The sequence below is a fragment of the Argopecten irradians genome, chromosome 6, assembly GCF_041381155.1.
Source record: "Argopecten irradians isolate NY chromosome 6, Ai_NY, whole genome shotgun sequence".
In the NCBI taxonomy this organism is placed as follows: Eukaryota; Metazoa; Mollusca; class Bivalvia; order Pectinida; family Pectinidae; genus Argopecten; species Argopecten irradians.
The window spans coordinates 24,510,982-24,529,684 of record NC_091139.1 but is presented as its reverse complement, the minus strand read 5'-3'; the positions used below and the strand labels follow the sequence as shown (position 1 = coordinate 24,529,684).

Here is an 18,703-nt window from a genome sequence, read left to right as displayed (position 1 = left end):
CAGAATCAACTAGACAGGTGCCAGCCTTGAACCAATGGATTGGAAACCCAGAAATTCTGGCATATGTACATGAATTGAATGAAAATGTTCCCAATTAAAAATGTATATAAAAGTATAAGATAAATGATCAACATTTTCAAGATTTTTATATCCTGAAAATATCTATATCAATTTATAATCCACTAAATTTTAAAATGTTTCTGTTATTTCATCAATATTTCGATGAAAATGTAAGAAATTTTTATTCAATGATTCATCATGTTAGTAACAGTCAAAGTCTATTGAAAAAATTGGTTATACATCAAGTTCTTAGATTTATACGGAATACAATTTGGGAAAGAATGTTTGCAGACACGTTTCTAGCATTAAACTAACAATGCTTTTAGTATTGGTCACATTTTATTCTATATTTTGGTATTTTTATCAAAACATTTAATTCAAATTTTAATTAATTGGAATACATGACTGTTCACATCATGCTTAAACCATTTCCCTAATTCACATTCCGCAAAACTGTCCTGATAATAAATCATTTGAAATATATAAAACACATTTTTTAGACCCCTGCTACGATGTCCCAATCAATTTTCTTCAAACATGTTTTCATAGTAAAATTGGGCAGACAGCGCTATAGGCTATATACCTATGATACATGTTTTTACCAGTCTGATATTTCCAACAGTTACTATTTAAATTAGGTGAAAAATAGTTCGAAGTGAGCTGTCGTTTCTTGACATTTTTGTTCGATCATTCACCGTATAGGTAGTATCTGTTTTATCAACAGCCATTGTACTTTTTTTAGATCAGTGCTTTCAGAAGCATGGTAATTATTTTCTTTGTAAAGGATGTGGGAGGGGGTATTTCTGGCGTTTGAAAAAGGCATTTTAACTTTACAAGGAGGGGGGAATTCCTTTGGTAATTGTGTAATTACGGAAATCTCAGGGACCTTCTATACCAAGACGCCTTCACTAGAAATCATTAAAATATTTAAATTCCCTCCATGTCTTTTTCACAATCCACTGTCTGCCCGTACATCACAGGGAAGGCTTCAGTCAATGTTGGGTTATAAAAGAATTAAAGGATAAATTGTTCATGTTTACAATCTCATGGCACAGGGGAGCTACTCCAGCCCTTCAGGGCTCCAAGATATCATACAGTAAATGGCCTGCAATCAACCGTCATCATCGAGACATCACTGCGTATTTCGCCTGCAGGAAAGTTTCAATTTTGAGCTTGTTAAATCACATATAGTACGGTATTAACAAGTTTGTATACCAGATCTGAGGAGATAGATTTGTGTGTACAAATTACTTTTGGGCATGCTTGGATGCTTTTTACTGGATTCTAATAGAATTTTATGAATTTGTTTTTTGCTCATGAAATTTAGATAATTTGATGCTTTTCTGGGGTGTAAAAATGGAAATGAATTTATGGCCACCTTATAAATTGTCTTGGCGACTAAGAGTGATGAGGAAGCTGATTTTATCACAGATTTGAGATTTATATCCCAGATAGTAGCTCACTGGACCTAGCGTAGTCACCTCCATATACAATACAATAGGGGAAAGTGTGACATTTTATGTGTTGGGATAGTGGTAATTATAGGGGGCAGGGGTAGGGGAAAGTGTGACACTTTATGTGTTGGGGTAGTGGTAATTATAGGGGGCAGGGGAAAGTGTGATACTTTATGTGTTGGGGTAGTGGTAATTATAGAGGGCAGGGGTAGGGGAAAGTGTGACACTTTATGTGTTGGGGTAGTGGTAATTATAGGGGGCAGGGGAAAGTGTGATACTTTATGTGTTGGGGTAGTGGTAATTATAGGGGGCAGGGGTAGGGGAAAGTGTGACACTTTATGTGTTGGGGTAGTGGTAATTATAGGGGGCAGGGGTAGGGGAAAGTGTGACACTTTATGTGTTAGGGTAGTGGTAATTATAGGGGGCAGGGGAAAGTGTGATACTTTATGTGTTGGGGTAGTGGTAATTATATGGGGCAGGGGTAGGGGAAAGTGTGACACTTTATGTGTTGGGGTAGTGGTAATTATAGGGGGCAGGGGCAGGGGAAAGTGTGATACTTTATGTGTTGGGGTAGTGGTAATTATAGGGGGCAGGGGTAGGGGAAAGTGTGACCCTTTATGTGTTGGGGTAGTGGTAATTATAGGGGGCAGGGGCAGGGGAAAGTGTGATACTTTATGTGTTGGGGTAGTGGTAATTATAGGGGGCAGGGAGGGAAAGTGTGATACTTTATGTGGGGTAGTGGTAATTATAGGGGGCAGGGGAGGGGAAAGTGTGATACTTTATGTGTTGGGGTAGTGGTAATTATAGGGGGCAGGGGTAGGGGAAAGTGTGACACTTTATGTGTTGGGGTAGTGGTAATTATAGGGGGCAGGGGCAGGGGAAAGTGTGATACTTTATGTGTTGGGGTAGTGGTAATTATAGGGGGCAGGGGTAGGGGAAAGTGTGACACTTTATGTGTTGGGGTAGTGGTAATTATATGGGGCAGGAGTAGGGGAAAGTGTGACACTTTATGTGTTGGGGTAGTGGTAATTATAGGGGGCGGGGGCAGGGGAAAGTGTGACACTTTATGTGTTGGGGTAGTGGTAATTATAGGGGGCAGGGGTAGGGGAAAGTGTGACACTTTATGTGTTGGGGAGAGAGTTAGGGGAGGGGTGTAAAGGGGCAAAGGATAGATGTGACTGTTAATGTGATGGGGTAGTGGTAATATTAAGAGTGTAGAAATGAGATGAGGGAGGCAGCAAGGGTAGGGAATGAGTGTAGAAGTGTGACATAGTGTAAGGGGTAATAGGAAAAGAGGGGGTTGGCTATATACATTGGGATAGGACATGTGATGGTGATTGGTATAAAACCTTTGTAATGACACAATAAAATCACTATGGAAACCTGTACAAACTGAATCCTGTGTAATTCACAAACCCTTCCAATTCAGAAACCTGTATGATATATATATTTAGGTCACACCTTCTTGTAAGCATTTTATTCCTGCCCTAAAAACTAATTCCAGTCCGGATGGAGTAGGTACTATATTATGAGATTCATATTATACTCTATTCATTTATTTAATGTCTGTTGTGTAGAAAATTAAAGAATAACTTAAAAAGGTCAAAATGGTGAAGTGACATGGTTGTGATTTAGAGACACATGACATTTAATTATGTTCGTATTTAAAGAATTAATGATTCTTATATTGCACAAAAAGTGACAGATTCAAGTCGTAAACAAATTCAGTTTAAAGGTAAATTAAAATGACAATGCTCTACCAAGCTGACACAAAAAATGTTTGAGCACATGAATAGAATTTTTAATATCTGTAGATTCACACTGCTGGGTAACAGTTTACAACCGTCTTTAGAAGGGTTTATTTGTATGCCAGCATTTTGTTGTTATATTTTGTAAATGAAATTTTTTATTTCTTTTTCATTCAGATTTTTCAACTGCAGATGTGTATATCCCCTTTAATAGCCTTATAAAAAATAAGTTATTTTATTGTATAGTAGGGAAAAATTCAAATGCTAAGATTTGAAAAAAAAAAAAAAATTCTTCTTGAATAAATATTTATATCTGTGTTTTTCCAGGAGTGTGACCAAGTCCATATAGACGACGTTTCCTCGGACGACAATGGACAAGACCTTAGGTAAGTCGTCCATAACAATGACAGACAGCGGAATGCCTCAGTGATGTATCGGCACCGCTAACAAATAAATGTCACTCTTTATATACGGGAGATAGAGAGAGAAAAAACTCATTCCTCCGAATATTAATCATTTTCCACTGAATTTTTGTTTACACTGGTAGAAGAAAGGAAACTGCGGGACGTGAAGAAAATGATAGAATAATAGATTAAAGCGATTAGAAGGTTTGGTAATATTACTGTTGGGTATTAATGGAAAATGTCAGCGTACTAAGACTGCCATTAGAAGACCATGAATATGATGGATGGTCGAACCCCGCGGCCCTGAAAGCCTCCTTATTACAGCTACGCCACCCAGAATAGACACAGGCTCTGACAAGTGATTCTTCTACTAAAGTTGCTAACCAAGACGGTTATAAGAAAGAAAAGTTTAATATAAATATTCTTTTACTCTGTGCTGAATTTGTACTGAAATTAATTTCTCTTAGCCATTCCAAGAATTGGTTACTGATTCTTTCATTTAGTTAGTTTTGTTGTTTGTTTGGTTTTTTTAATGTTTTCATTTCATGTATAAATTATGAGAAAACATAGATAGTGATCAAACTGTTTTATGTATATATCCTGTTTTTTGTGTTAATGTGATGCATGGCTTGGCAATTTTTCCGTCAGTTTAATTTTTAATTAAATGTATTGTTTAAATGCCTATCCTAAATTTATTAATTTCACAGAGTGATTTTGTTTCCATTTTATTGTCAATAGATAAATGTTATTTGCATGACCTATTTGTTTAACATACATACAGAATATTAAAGATTGATTTCATGTTTACACAAGAATTAAAAAAAAAAAATTAAAAAAAATTACAGTCTTCTTCCGGGTAAACTGATAAAATATTCTCAGAAAAAAAACAGCATTGTTATTACACAAACATGTTTATATGAAATTTGATTTAAAAGAGTCGGGAAACAGCTGAGTCATTTTCAGATATCCAAAAACAGAAATTATGGTAATTTTAATATTGGGTGTTTTTTGTCTTTAGCCAAATAATTTGCAGGTCGAATGAAAATATAAAAAAAAAAATCCATTGAGAAGAAAAATGAGAGGAAATATATTAATATTGAACATAGAAAGGGACAAAATAAATAACAAATAAATCCATTTAGAAAAAAATTAAAGGAAGATGTATCAATGCAGAAGGTGAAAAAAGGCTCTGTTGTCATGTTGATGAGGTATAAGTTATAGTGGAAGTAAGAGGAAGGAGTGGGCTAATTGTCGGGTTTATGGAGATAGCTAGTCCGACAATACCGACCCCTTTTGTGTTTTAAAGATACAACCCTATACCTGAACGTCTTGACTGCCTTTGTGAGTTGGTAGACGCCTGAGTAGGAAGTATGCATACTTTAGCGTAGCCCTTCAACTCGTCCATCATACCACTACAAAATCTAGTACCCAAAGTCCGATGTAGACAACATTTTTCCCCTCGCCTGAACAGAACTCGGCAATTATGATTAATTCTTTCACAAGTTTCTAATGTACCCTATGCGAACACATCAAAAGATCACGGGCAGTGGCAGATAACCCTAAGTCGACTCGGCACTGATAAGCAGATTTAGCGTTCCAAAATGTCTTGTTTTTTATGGCTTTTCTTTTGTGGAATTTTTACAGGTTTAGATGCAAGCAGGTTTTATGCAGATGTTGTAATCTCGGCTAATATTTTTTATTTCTTTTTTATCTGTTTTTATCCTTCACAAGTTCCTTCTCAGAATTTGTTGGCTATTTACTGGTTGATATAGTGGGCGGGGCGTCGTCAGTGAAATAGACAATGACGGACAGGAACTGATGTGCGTGATTAAATTGTTACTGCAGTAAACTTAATATTACCAGCCCCCTTTAGCTACAGGCATGTTGATGTTCATAAAATAATTATATAATCACCCTGTAAATTGACCATGATCATCCACCTGTAAATTGACCATGATCATCCACCTGTAAATTGACCATGATCATCCACCTGTAAATTGACCATGATCATCCACCTGTAAATTGACCATGATCATCCCAACAATCTAAATCAATTGATGATATTACCAAGGATTTGTTAGATTTCTGACATTCTGATGTAATGAATATAAGATTTATTTCTTCATCAAAAAACACACATAACTTAAGAATCAAATGATCATATCTTATATGTTATAAAAGATACAGTCGGATGAAAATATTACAGCATAAAAACCTCCCTAAATGAATTAATATTACGTACCTTTTTGTATTGTAATTATAAGGTAGTGCTGAAAATTTAAAAGTACCTCTCATTTATTCCATTCTATAAAAGAAATGTATGCACATTGTTCATTTCTGATGTAACTGACAAAATAGATTTGACATAAGTAATGTTTGTACTGTTGAAATCTCAATTTCAAACACTGACAACTCACCAAACATTAGTATATATCCACTTAATGAACTTCCTAACCCACATAATGACTGTCTAATCAAGCTCACGAATCAACAGTACATACAAAGCCACGTCGCATAAAAGATTGAACATTTAAAATCGCGGAAAAAACACAGAACAACAAGAGAGAAAGATGTTTGTCTGAGATAAGAACCTTTACAAAAGCCTCATTCCTATACAGAAATCTCACTCATACAAAATCATTTTGTTTTGCGTCATAAAAGTATAATAAATGCTCTTCTGTACGGGCTTTTGTATGTATAAAATATTACCACATCAATGCAGCGTTTCAGATAAAAACAAACTTCATTTTAAGGGTTCGTTACAATATGAAACGAGCTAAAAAAGTTATAAAAAAAAATTAGGGAATTTATTATGTGAATGAATTAAATTTCTCATCAATTTTCATTTCTAATTTTCAAAAATTAACAAAATATGACATTTTGTTTTTTTCTTAAAATTAAAAATAAATTGTTATTTGCAGCTCCGTGTAGGGTTAAACTTTGTTTACTTGAACCCATTCAGTTTGAAACAATTTCTCTCTTTTGATAAATAAGTAAATTTTTCAACACTGTCATTGTAATTTTGATTTTGCCTTTTTACAGTTGTTTATGTTTTTGCCAAGAAAATTGATGCAACAAGACAGCATTTTAAATAGAAAAGTTTTTATTTCCAACAGTACATACAACTTTGCAACAGACGGCTTCCGAGCCGCCGCGACCAACGCCAACTTGTGTCTGGCGACAGGCGTGCGGGGTGGTGTGGACTGGATGAGGAAACTGGCGTTTAGATACCGTCGCCTGAAGGAGATCTATAGTAGCTACCAGAATAATGTTGGAGGTAGGATATATGTCTGAATCATTGTATTTCACCGCTTTTCTCCCTCTCTCTCTTCAGCACATACAACTTCGCGGCAGATGGGTTTCATGCGGCGGCCACGAACCCCAGTATACTAGCAGGGATGCGAGGGGGAGTGGATTGGATGAGAAAACTAGCTTTTAGATACAGAAGAATTAAGGAAATGTATAATAGTTACAGAAATAATGTAGGAGGTACGATTCTACTATCATTTCTCACCCATCACAACTGTCTAGTTGAATGCTACTTGATGTTTGAACGCGCTGTCCTATCAGAACGCTTGATTCCTTCAATTTGGGTCTTATTTTAGATTTAGAATGACTATGGGATATTTGAAATATGCTAGATTTTTGAAAAATTGATGTCTGATTTTAGTTTGGATGGACATAGTTGTAAAGCTCTATTTTATCATTGCTACTTTTCTCTTATACAATAGTTAAAACAAAAGTAGATTTCACTCATCTGAAATTGGGCTGGTGTAACATTAAATATAAGAGAAAAAAAATGTTCATTTATCATGAATATTTGTATACTTGTAGATCTATACGACCATCATTGCATGCATTGAAGACCCAGATTTTTTTTTCTAAATAACATTCCTTTCTTTATGGCTAACATGTATTGGATGCATTTAAATCTATTTGATAAGTTTTTAAAATATCTTCATTTCAAGTCAAACTTAAATGATTGCTTTGGAAAATAATGTGAAAAAATTCTTTGACCTTGAGTTCACTCCCCTGAAATTTCAAAACTTTTCATTTTGTATCGACAGGTCTGATTGGACCACAGAAACGGGAACAATGGCTCCAGCTACGCCAGGAGATTGAGGCCATGACAGACAACTGGCTAACGCTGGCGCTCAAATCACTACAGATCATCAACTCACGGTACGTAACAAAAGTCAAACCTGTCTAATAAGACCAATAAAAAGACAAAGATAAAATGGTCATTATAGTCGAGTAGTTTTTGAACTGAGTTCAAATGGAATGAAATGTTTCATTTGGGAACTAAAAAAAATGGTATTGATAAGTAGAGTCCTTTTATAGAGTTGTTCATTAAGACATATTCAAACCATAACAGATTATCATTTCACAATCATTGTACTTCAAATTAATAATTTTCAATGTTTAATAAGTACAATATGTTTTCGCCGAAGTTTGCTTCTACAATATCCCAATGATTTGTACATCGGTATTTTAACCTGTTATAGGTCGAACTGTGTGAACGTGTTAGTGACGACGACCCAGCTAGTACCAGCCATGGCCAAGGTACTCCTCTACGGCCTAGGTGGGGTATTCTCTATAGAAAACATATACAGCGCCACAAAGATAGGTAAGTCTTGATGAAATCTCATACTAAATTGGGTCAAGGTCAAATTTATATTTTTAAAATATGTTAAGTTTTGACCGAGAGTATCTTATACTAATTTGTAGGTCAACATCATTCCTTAAAGAGGTCAAGTAAAACAGGGTTGAACATTTATAATGTCACAAAGCTAGGTTAATCTTGACAAAGTATCTCATTCCAAATCGTAGGTCAATCCATTGTAAAGGTCAAATCATGACTAAGTCTTACATACAAAAACGTTTGCTGAATTGTACTATAAATATATGTTATCTCTACAATTGGACTTTTTTTTTCGCAGGCAAAGATAGCTGTTTTGACAGAATAGTAGCCCGATTTGGTAGGAAATGTACATATGTAGTCGTTGGAGACGGTCGAGATGAAGAGCAGGCAGCTAAGCAGGTATGTAACAACAATTTCGATTGGTTACATTATTTCTTCCTTCAAGATTTCAAAACTTTACTTAAAAATTATGGTAACTACTTCTTGAAATGAAGATAGCTTTAACTGGAGCTTTGTGCAAACATATTAGATAAAAAACCTAAAAAAAACAATAACCAGTTCATTGATGAAGTATTGGTCAGATGTATAAAGTGTGTGTTTTTGTTTCAGATGAATTTCCCATTCTGGCGAGTAAGCAATCATTCCGACATAGCAGCCCTAAACCACGCACTGGAACTTAACTACCTCTAACCAAGGATTGTACCCTAACCCAGCATTATATCTGTCCACGGCACCAAGTGTTACGGACAACAGGACAGACACGGAGACACGGGCAGTGTACAGACGACGCACATGTTAAAACATAAACGGTGTACAAACAAACTAACGGACATACTGTACACAGCAAGAGAATGAAAACTAATGTTTGTGATTTAGGGCTCAGAGTTTCTTGTTCCCGGCGTCTGTTCAAGCCCATGGACCATTGGATAATGCCACCTTGTAGTCCTCTACTTATCTTGGATGACTCGGAAATCTTGTTGAAAGTTGGTGGTACGTCTGCTCGGCACAGCAGTATTTACTGTGACTTCTCAGGTTGCACCTGAAATGGTTATTGGTGTTGGAACTGGATCAGACATACAGTGCACCATATTTGGGATTTTCTACGTTTATGATGCATGCTGGGATATGTTGAAAGTTCAGTGTGTTCATTCAGTGTAAAGGTGATCGAGGAGGAACTGTCTTTATACAGCCTTCGTTGTATTGTGTTGATCAACAAACAGTCCAGAATATCAAACTGGATATATCAACATATTTAACTTAGGGGAAAAAGGATGATATCTGTCACCACAGAGACTGTTAAACTGTAAAACAGATTTCCATTATATCTGCCCTGTACATAATTAGGGCCAAACTCCCAACAAAATACACCTTAGGATACGAGATGTTTCTACAGTGACCTGATTCAGCCAATGATACATTCGCTCAACAAGAGATTCCAAGTTGAACCATTTAAAATGACTTTATCCAATATTTGTCGAAGTCTTACTGAGGTCTCGGCATTTCTGAACTTTCCCCTACCCAAAGCCATGACTAAAATGTGACAAGGATGTATGTGATTGTTTTCTATGTAAAGACATTAATGTTAAAATGGCTGGTGACTTTATACATTTTCAGAGGACTTATCCAGCTCAAGTATACTTACTTGTGTTGTGTCCTGAAGTTGTACATGTATATGCCGGATGGTGCTTTACATCTCGTACATCATCTTCTGGTCATCAGAGTGATCTCCCCTTGTCACAGCTGCAACTTCCTGTTCTGACTGTTGGAGATATTTCTCCATGTTGTTGCCATGACATTAGAGTGACCTCCCCTTATCATTGCCATGACATCATCATCTTTTAGTCATGGTAGATTCATTAAGCCCTGATCATGGATACAGCATATAAAATTATCCTGTGATTGTTCACGTTATTTTACGGAGATCATTTATTGTTTCTATGTACCAAACTAAGGCCATATTATTGGTTGTTCTGGTAATTGTTTGTATGTGCCTCTTGGTTGGAAAACTTGTCCACTGATTCTTTTTATAACAATTATTTTCTGAATGTGGAAAGTGATTATGTATTGTGTGTACTTTTTGTATTTATAAAGCGTCTGTGACATGCCACAATATTTCTCAAAAATTATATACAAACTTCCCAAAGTAATGTTTTAAGGAAAGACTTTGTGATTTTCCCCATAAGAAACATTTTGTACTTGAGTATGAAATTGATTGGTTTTGATCGTTTTGTACAAGAACTGTTTACTTGTTTACTAATTGACAAAAATAACTCCATATATATACATTATTGTAGTAGCTGGTGGCTAATTCATTGTGTGAATCTGACTGTACACAGATGTCGAACATTTCAGAAATACATTATGTGCAATACTTAAACGCCATGCAAATGTTTCATATGGGGAAAATGGAGCAGACTTTCAATAAAGATCTTTGGAAAGGTCCACATTTATTTTTGTTTGTATTCGTTAGCACAGTGGTCTTTCCAAAAATGTTTTGTCCTCCTTTATCTAAAATGTTCTATCTTAAGTATTATTTTTAAAACTTCAAATTTTTATTACTTGAAATGTTTTTATTGTGTATCATATAAATAATTAATGAATTTTACTCTAAGCATTGAATCGGTACCAAAGACTAAGCAGAAATGAATTGCAGCATTTTTATTTTTTCCCTTGGTGAAATGGCAGATTCGTTTAAGAATGGCCAGAGGTTTGGTATGCGCTACAATACAGATGATTATTTTACAGTTTTAAAGCAGGAAGTTTGACAATTGCATCTACTGCATGACTTGATAATATACTGAATTTCCTGAGATGTACAACCTATATATTTTTGGCTTGTGATCATGACTTTGTATATGAATGAATTTGAGATATGTATATATAACTCAAGATTTAAAGCCAATACAAACAAAGGATTATGACAGAGGTACTATTAAATCTGTTTCATCTCAACTCTTGAAACAGAGGTAAATCTGTATCATTTCAAATCTTGAAACAGAGGTAACCTTCTTCAGTAAACTTTGATTACTATTTACACAACAGATCAAGAAATATTTTATCAATATATTTGGTATAAATCATGAAACTGACCTTTTAAAGTTTCAGGTAAAATAGAGAACAGCTATTTCTATTGAATGTTATGTTAGAGCTATGGCAATGTTTTTGAGTTTAAATTGACAATGAATTATCAGTGGTTGTAGAATGAAACAGTTTATAGTTTAACAAGCTGTGAATATCAGTATTGAATGCAGACGACAATCAAAATCTCAGCTTTAATTACAGGGAGGATTTTTGAACATTGTGTTACCATAGAAATTTGTTTTAGTTCAAGAAATTCAAACAACTAGTAGCCAAGTAGACTACATTCATTTGTTTACCTTGAGAAAGGGGAAACAGGATTATTTTTTCTTGTTGATTAATATATGGATTTCTTTTAATATAGATGGTATATGACTTTTTGAAGGGTGCAAATTATTTCTAATATACAAATGTAGCATTTATTGAATGATATTGTTGAATTAATTCTAAATAGAATTTCATCTCTAATATTCTAAATTAACTAATTTTCTATGATATACCTATCAGAAAGTTTTTAAACAAATGGTACAGGAATTTGAATATGATACCAAACAATTCAAAGGCAGTTTAATCTATAATCAGAAGGAATTCATTAAATTTTAATCAATGTCATCCATTTAGAAATTTTTGGTTGTCAAAGATATGTGTATTACAGTAAAACTAAATCTCTCAAGCAAATGAAAAAAATATTTGAGTGAAATATTTATACAACTTTTGAATGATACGTTGATGGTTATATAAGGATATATGTGATTACATGTGATGGAATCTGCACATATATTGACATACCGTTTTGCACAAGAATAATATATATTGAATTTTAATGACTTTGTCATAGCAACCAAAATTCTATCTATTTTATTAATGTCTTTTAATACTGTTATCAACAGTTAATTCTATACTGTAGATTTATCTATAATAAGCCCAAAACTCTGGATCCTTCTCATCAAAATGTGAAAAAGGTGTTGGTCATTATTATAGTTTTATTAGTTCTGTCAAAAGAATGGTAGAATTTAAAAAAAAATAAAGGTCAATAACTATATTTAGATATGAGATATAGACAGTGGGCTTGTTACAGGATAAACTCTGTAGATGTACAAGGCTGTGAGAATGCCTAACCAAAGAACTTATGATATAAATACTCTGACAGAACCGCTATGACTGACCACAAAAATTGAGTGTTTTAATCCTTTTTTGCCGTTTTCAGCCGTAATGTCAACATTTGTCGTACACATGTCCTATCAGACTAGAGATGTTTTTAATCATTAATGAAAAAATATGCTTTTATTTCATGAATAAACAATATCATTGTAATACACTGTCTTTGATTGGTTGAGTTTGTTTTCATTAGTCCAATGAGAAGCCCTGTTATATGGGGCTGTTGGCCAGCCAGTGTTATGTATGGTGTATGTATTGTAATGTGTGAATGGTTAATGTGTCTCCAGGGGACATGGCTGTACAACTGTTTTGTCACCAATAAAGGCAGATGTATGAATGTGAACAGTCTTTTATTGTCTCTTGCTAATTAAAGATTACGAGAATTTAAGTCAAACTTTACCTAGTGAATGATTATGTTGCTAAGGTTGGATTTTCATTACCTAAAAAGTCCAGAAATAAAAAGATATGTTTTATGTTTATTTTCCTATTTTATGGTGTCTAAAACTTCATATGAATCAACATCTTCTCAATATATCATTCTGAAAAATCAGACCTTTGCAGAATTGTAATCAAGTGTTTGAATTCCACCTGAGTCTAGAGACCACCTGTGTCAAGAGCAACCTATGTCAAAAGACCACCTGTGTCAAGAGCAACCTATGTCAAGAGACCACCTGTGTCAAGAGACCACCTATGTCAAGAGCAACCTATGTCAAGAGACGACCTATGTCAAGAACAACTTATGTCAAGAGACCACCTGTGTCAAGAGACCACCTGTGTCAAGAGACCACCTATGTCAAGAGACCACATGCATCAAGAGTATATAGCCTATGTCAAGAGACCACCTGTGTCAAGAGACAACCTATGTCAAGAGACCACCTGTGTCAAGAGACCAACTGTGTCAAGAGCAACCAATGTCAAGAGACCACATGCGTCAAGAGCAACCTATGTCAAGAGCAACCCTTGTCAAGAGATCACTTTGTCAAAAGACCACCTGTGTACAGAGCAACCTATGTCAAGAGACCACCTGTGTCAATAGACTACCTATGTCAAGAGACCACCTGTGTCGAGAGACCATTTGTATTAAGAGACCATCTATGTCAAGGGCAACCTGTGTCAAGAGACCACCATTTTCAAAAGACCACCTGTGTCCAGAGTAACCTATGTCAAGAGACCACCTATGTCAAAAGACAATCTGTGTCAAGAGACCACCTGTGTCAAAGAGATCACCAAGGTCAAGAGCAACCTATGTCAAGAGACCACCTGTGTAAAGAGACCACCTATGTCAAGAGACCACATGCGTCAAGAGCAACCTATGTCAAGAGACCACCTGTGTCAAGAGACAACCTATGTCAAGAGACCACATGTGTCAAGAGACAACCTATGTCAAGAGACTACCTATGTCAAGAACAACCTATGTCAATAGACCAACTGTGTCAAGAGCAACCTATGTCAAGAGACCACCTGGGTCAAGAGATCACATGCATCAAGAGCAACCTATGTCAAGAGACCACCTATGTCAAGAGCAACTCTTGTCAAGAGACCACCTGTGTCAAAGAGACCACCTATGTCAAGAGCAACCCTTGTCAAGAGATCACTTTGTCAAAAGACCACCTGTGTACAGAGCAACCTATGTCAAGAGACCACCTGTGTCAATAGACTACCTATGTCAAGAGACCACCTGTGTCGAGAGACCATTTGTATTAAGAGACCATCTATGTCAAGGGCAACCTGTGTCAAGAGACCACCTTTGTCAAAAGACCATCTGTGTCCAGAGTAACCTATGTCAAGAGACCACCTATGTCAAAAGACAATCTGTGTCAAGAGACCACCTGTGTCAAAGAGACCACCAAGGTCAAGAGCAACCTATGTCAAGAGACCACCTGTGTCAAGAGACCACCTATGTCAAGAGACCACATGTGTCAAGAGACCACCTATGTCAAGAGACCACATGCGTCAAGAGCAACCTATGTCAAGAGACCACCTGTGTCAAGAGACAACCTATGTCAAGAGACTACCTATGTCAAGAACAACCTATGTCAATAGACCAACTGTGTCAAGAGCAACCTATGTCAAGAGACCACCTGGGTCAAGAGATCACATGCATCAAGAGCAACCTATGTCAAGAGACCACCTATGTCAAGAGAGCAACCCTTGTCAAGAGACCACCTGTGTCAAAGAGACCACCTAGGTCAAGAGCAACCTATGTCAAGAGACCACCTGTGTCAAGAGACCACCTATGTCAAGAGACCACATATGTCAAGAGACCACATGTGTCAAGAGCAACCTGTCAAGAGACCACCTGTGTCAAGAGACCACCTGTGTCAATAGACCACCAAGGTCAAGAGCAACCTATGTCAAGAGACCACCTGTGTCAAGAGACCACCTATGTCAAGAGACCACCTGTGTCAAGAGACCACCTATGTCAAGAGACCACATGCGTCAAGAGCAACCTATGTCAAGAGACCACCTGTGTCAAGAGACCACCTATGTCAAGAGACCACATATGTCAAGAGACCACATGTGTCAAGAGCAACCTGTCAAGAGACCACCTGTGTCAAGAGACAACCTATGTCAAGAGACAACCTGTGTCAAGAGACCACCTATGTCAAGAGACCACCTATGTCAAGAGACCACATGTGTCAAGAGCAACCTATGTCAAGAGACCACCGGTGTCAAGAGACCACCTATGTCAAGAGCAACCCTTGTCAAGAGACCACCTGTGTCAAAGAGACCACCTAGGTCAAGAGCAACCTATGTCAAGAGACCACCTGTGTCAAGAGACCACCTATGTCAAGAGACCACATGCGTCAAGAGCAACCTGTCAAGAGACCACCTGTGTCAAGAACAACCTATGTCAAGAGTAACTTTTGTCAAAAGACCATCTGTGTCCAGAGTAACCCATGTCAAGAGACCGCCTATGTCAAAAGACAATCTGTGTCAAGAGACCACCTATGTCAAGAGACCTACTGTGTCAAAAGCAATTTATGTCAAGACACATGTGTCAAGAGCAACCTATGTCAAGACACCACCTTTTTCAAAAGACAACCTATGTCAAGAGACTACCTGTGTCAAGAGACCACCTGTGTCAAGAGACTATTTATGTCAAGAGACCCCAATGGATAAAGAGACCACCTATGTCAAGAGACCCCATGTATGAAGAGACCACCTACTTCAAGAGACCCCATGTATGAAGAGACCACCTACTTCAAGAGATCACCTGTATAAAGAGACCACCTATGTCAAGAGACCCCATGTATGAAGAGACCACCTACTTCAAGAGACCCCCATGTATGAAGAGACCACCTACTTCAAGAGACCCCATGTATGAAGAGACCACCTACTTCAAGAGATCACCTGTATAAAGAGACCACCTGTATAAAGAGGCCATTTGTGTCAAGAGACCAAATGTGTATAGAGATCACCTGTGTCTAATCTCCTCATTCAAGATACCACATATGTCAAGAAACCACCATGGTCAAAAGACCACCTGTGTCAAGAGACTACTGTATGAAGAGACCAACTATATAAAGAGACAACCTGTATAAAGAGGCTATCTGTGCCAAGAGACAAATTGTGTCTAATGATCACCTGTGTCAAGAGATCACTTCAGTCAAGAGACCACCTAGGGCATGAGACCGCCTATGTCAAGAGACCACCTTTGTCAAGAAACCACCTGGGTCAAGAGACCACCTGTGTTGAGAGACCACCAATGTCAAGAGGCCACATATGTCAGGATACCACCTGTATAAAGAGACCACCTATGTAAAGAACGACCGGTCTAAAGAGACCACCTATGTCAAGAGACCACCTGTGTCAATGGACAACATGTGTCTAGGAGCCACCTGTGTCAAGAGACCACCTGTGCTAAGAGACCACCAATGTCAGGATACCACCTGTATAAAGAGATGACCTGTGTCAAGAGACCACCTGTGTCAGGATACCACCTATTTAAGAGACCATATGTGTCGTGACCCACCTGTGTCTAGAAACCACTTCTGTCAAGAGGCCAACTATGTCAAGAAACCACCTGTATAAAGAGACCACCTATGTAAAGAGACCACCTATGTCTAGAGACCACCGGTCTAAAGAGACCACCTATGTCAAGAGACCACCTATGTCAAGGGACAACATGTGTCTAGGAACCACCTGTGTCAAGAGACCACCTGTGCTAAGAGACCACATATGTCAAGAGACCACCTGTGTCAAGAGATCACCTGTGTCAAGAGACCACATGTTTCAAGAGACCACCTGTGTCAAGAAGCCACCTGTGTCAAGAGACCACCTGTGTCAAGAGACCACATATGTCAAGAGATTACTTGTGTTAAGAGACCACATGTGTCAAGAAACCTCCTATGTCAAGATATCTTTTTCAAGAGACCAACCATGTTAAGAGACCAATGTCAAGAGACCTCCTGTGTCAAGATACCAGTTATGTCAAGAGACCTCCTGTGTCAAGAGACCACCTGTGTCAAGAGACCACCCATTTCAAGAGACCACCTGTGTCAAGAGACCACCTTTGTCAAGAGACCACCAATGTCAAGAGGCCACCTTTGTCAAGAGACCACCTATGTCAATAGACCACATGTGTCAAGAGACAACCTGTGTGAGTGTAATATTCTCCACTCGATTGGTCTACCATTGTGTATATTAATCTCCTGATTGGTCCATCATTGAGTGTATTACTCTCATATAATCAAATTCATTTAAAAAAAACTATTTGAAAAAGGATTGAACAGTCATAGCCTATATGAATATATTGGTCCACCATTCAATGAATTACTAATCCTGATTGGTCCACCATTCAGTGTATTATTCCCCACCTGATTGGTCCACCATTCAGTGTATTACTCTTGTCCAGATTGTTCCATCATCAAATTCATTACTCTCCTGTTTTGTTCAACATTGGATGTATTACTCTCATCCTGATTAGTCCACCATTCAGTGTATTACTTTCCACCTTATTAGATTATTCTTGAGTATATTATTCTCCACCTAATTGGTCTGTCATTGAGTATATTACTTTCCAACTGATTGGCCCACCATTGAGTGTATTTCCCTCCTCCTGATTGGTCCCCATTGCTTATTTATTTCCTCTGATTAAAAAAAAAAAATATTTAAAAAATGATTGAACAACAGGCATAGCCTATATGAGTTTTCTCCCAATTACACTCCACCTGATTAGTCTACCATTGAGTGTATTACTCTCCCCCGATTGGTCTTTTATATAGTGTATTACTCTCCCCCGATTGGTCTTTTATATAGTGTATGACTCATTGATCCACCATTGAGTGTATTACACTCCACCTGATGGGTCTATTATTGAGATAATTACTCTCCACCTGATTGGCCAACCATTGAGTGTATTACTCTCCACCTGACTGGCCCACCAGTGAGTGTATTTCCCTCCTCCTGAATGGTCCACCATTCAGTGTTTTAGTCTCCATGTGTTGGTCCATTATTCAGTTGTTACTCTGGTCTTGATTTGTCCACCATTCAGTGCATTACTCTCGTCCTGATTGGTCCATCATTGATTGTATTACTCTCAGTCTGATTGATCCACCATTAGTGTATAACTCTCCTACAGATTGGTCCACCATTCAGTGTATTACTCTTGTCCTGATAGGTCCATCATTGAGTGCATTACTCTCCTCTTGAATGGTCCACAATTGAGTATATTACTCTCCACTTGTTTGTGACACCATTGCGTGTATTACTCTTCTTCTGGTTGGTCCACCATTCGGTGTATTACTCTTGTCATGATTGGTCCACCATTTAATGCATAACTCTCCTCCTGATTAGTCCACCATTGAGTGTATTACTCTCCACCTGATTGGTCCACCATGAAGTGTATTACTCTCAACCTGATTGGTCCATCATTGAGTGTATTACTCTCCACCTGATTGGCCCATCATTGAATACATTACTCTCCTCCTGATTGGCCCATCATTGAATGCATTACTCTCCTCCTGATTGGTCCATCATTGAATGCATTACTCTCCTCTGATTGGTCCACCATGAAGTGTATTACTCTCAACCTGATTGGTCCATCATTGAGTGTATTACTCTCCACCTGATTGGCCCATCATTGAATACATTACTCTCCTCCTGATTGGCCCATCATTGAATGCATTACTCTCCTCCTGATTGGTCCATCATTGA

At 37.4% G+C, this 18,703-nt stretch overlaps 3 protein-coding genes across 8 annotated transcripts in view; all 3 read left to right on the top strand.

The window, feature by feature from the left end:
- The window catches only part of LOC138325402 (eyes absent homolog 1-like), a 131,331-nt gene extending 118,444 nt beyond the window's left edge, over positions 1–12,887 (top strand). For 5 of the 6 annotated variants that reach the window (XM_069271053.1, XM_069271055.1, XM_069271050.1 and 2 more), the window contains 6 exons: positions 3,590–3,648; positions 6,783–6,943; positions 7,734–7,848; positions 8,172–8,293; positions 8,607–8,707; positions 8,918–12,887. In XM_069271053.1, the coding sequence (XP_069127154.1) occupies positions 3,590–3,648; positions 6,783–6,943; positions 7,734–7,848; positions 8,172–8,293; positions 8,607–8,707; positions 8,918–8,998 (639 nt within the window). In that variant the 3' untranslated portion in view covers positions 8,999–12,887. Of the gene's footprint in view, positions 1–3,589; positions 3,649–6,782; positions 6,944–7,000; positions 7,156–7,733; positions 7,849–8,171; positions 8,294–8,606; positions 8,708–8,917 lie in introns of all 6 variants that reach the window. The other variant, XM_069271051.1, reaches the window with a different exon arrangement.
- Positions 12,888–13,234: 347 nt separating this feature from the next.
- On the top strand, positions 13,235–14,200 carry LOC138326408 (uncharacterized). The gene has a single exon (XM_069272517.1). The coding sequence runs from the start codon at positions 13,235–13,237 to the stop codon at positions 14,198–14,200; it is 966 nt and encodes a 321-aa protein (XP_069128618.1).
- A 580-nt stretch (positions 14,201–14,780) lies between these two features.
- LOC138326407 (uncharacterized) lies at positions 14,781–15,701 on the top strand. Its single transcript, XM_069272516.1, has one exon. The coding sequence runs from the start codon at positions 14,781–14,783 to the stop codon at positions 15,699–15,701; it is 921 nt and encodes a 306-aa protein (XP_069128617.1).
- The last annotated feature ends 3,002 nt before the right edge of the window (positions 15,702–18,703 follow it).

Bases quoted from the DNA above. Each gene is read 5' to 3' on its own strand.
- LOC138326408 (XM_069272517.1), top strand. From the start codon at position 13,235: ATGTCAAGAGCAACCTATGTCAAGAGACGACCTATGTCAAGAACAACT.
- LOC138326407 (XM_069272516.1), top strand. From the start codon at position 14,781: ATGTCAAGAGACCACATATGTCAAGAGACCACATGTGTCAAGAGCAAC.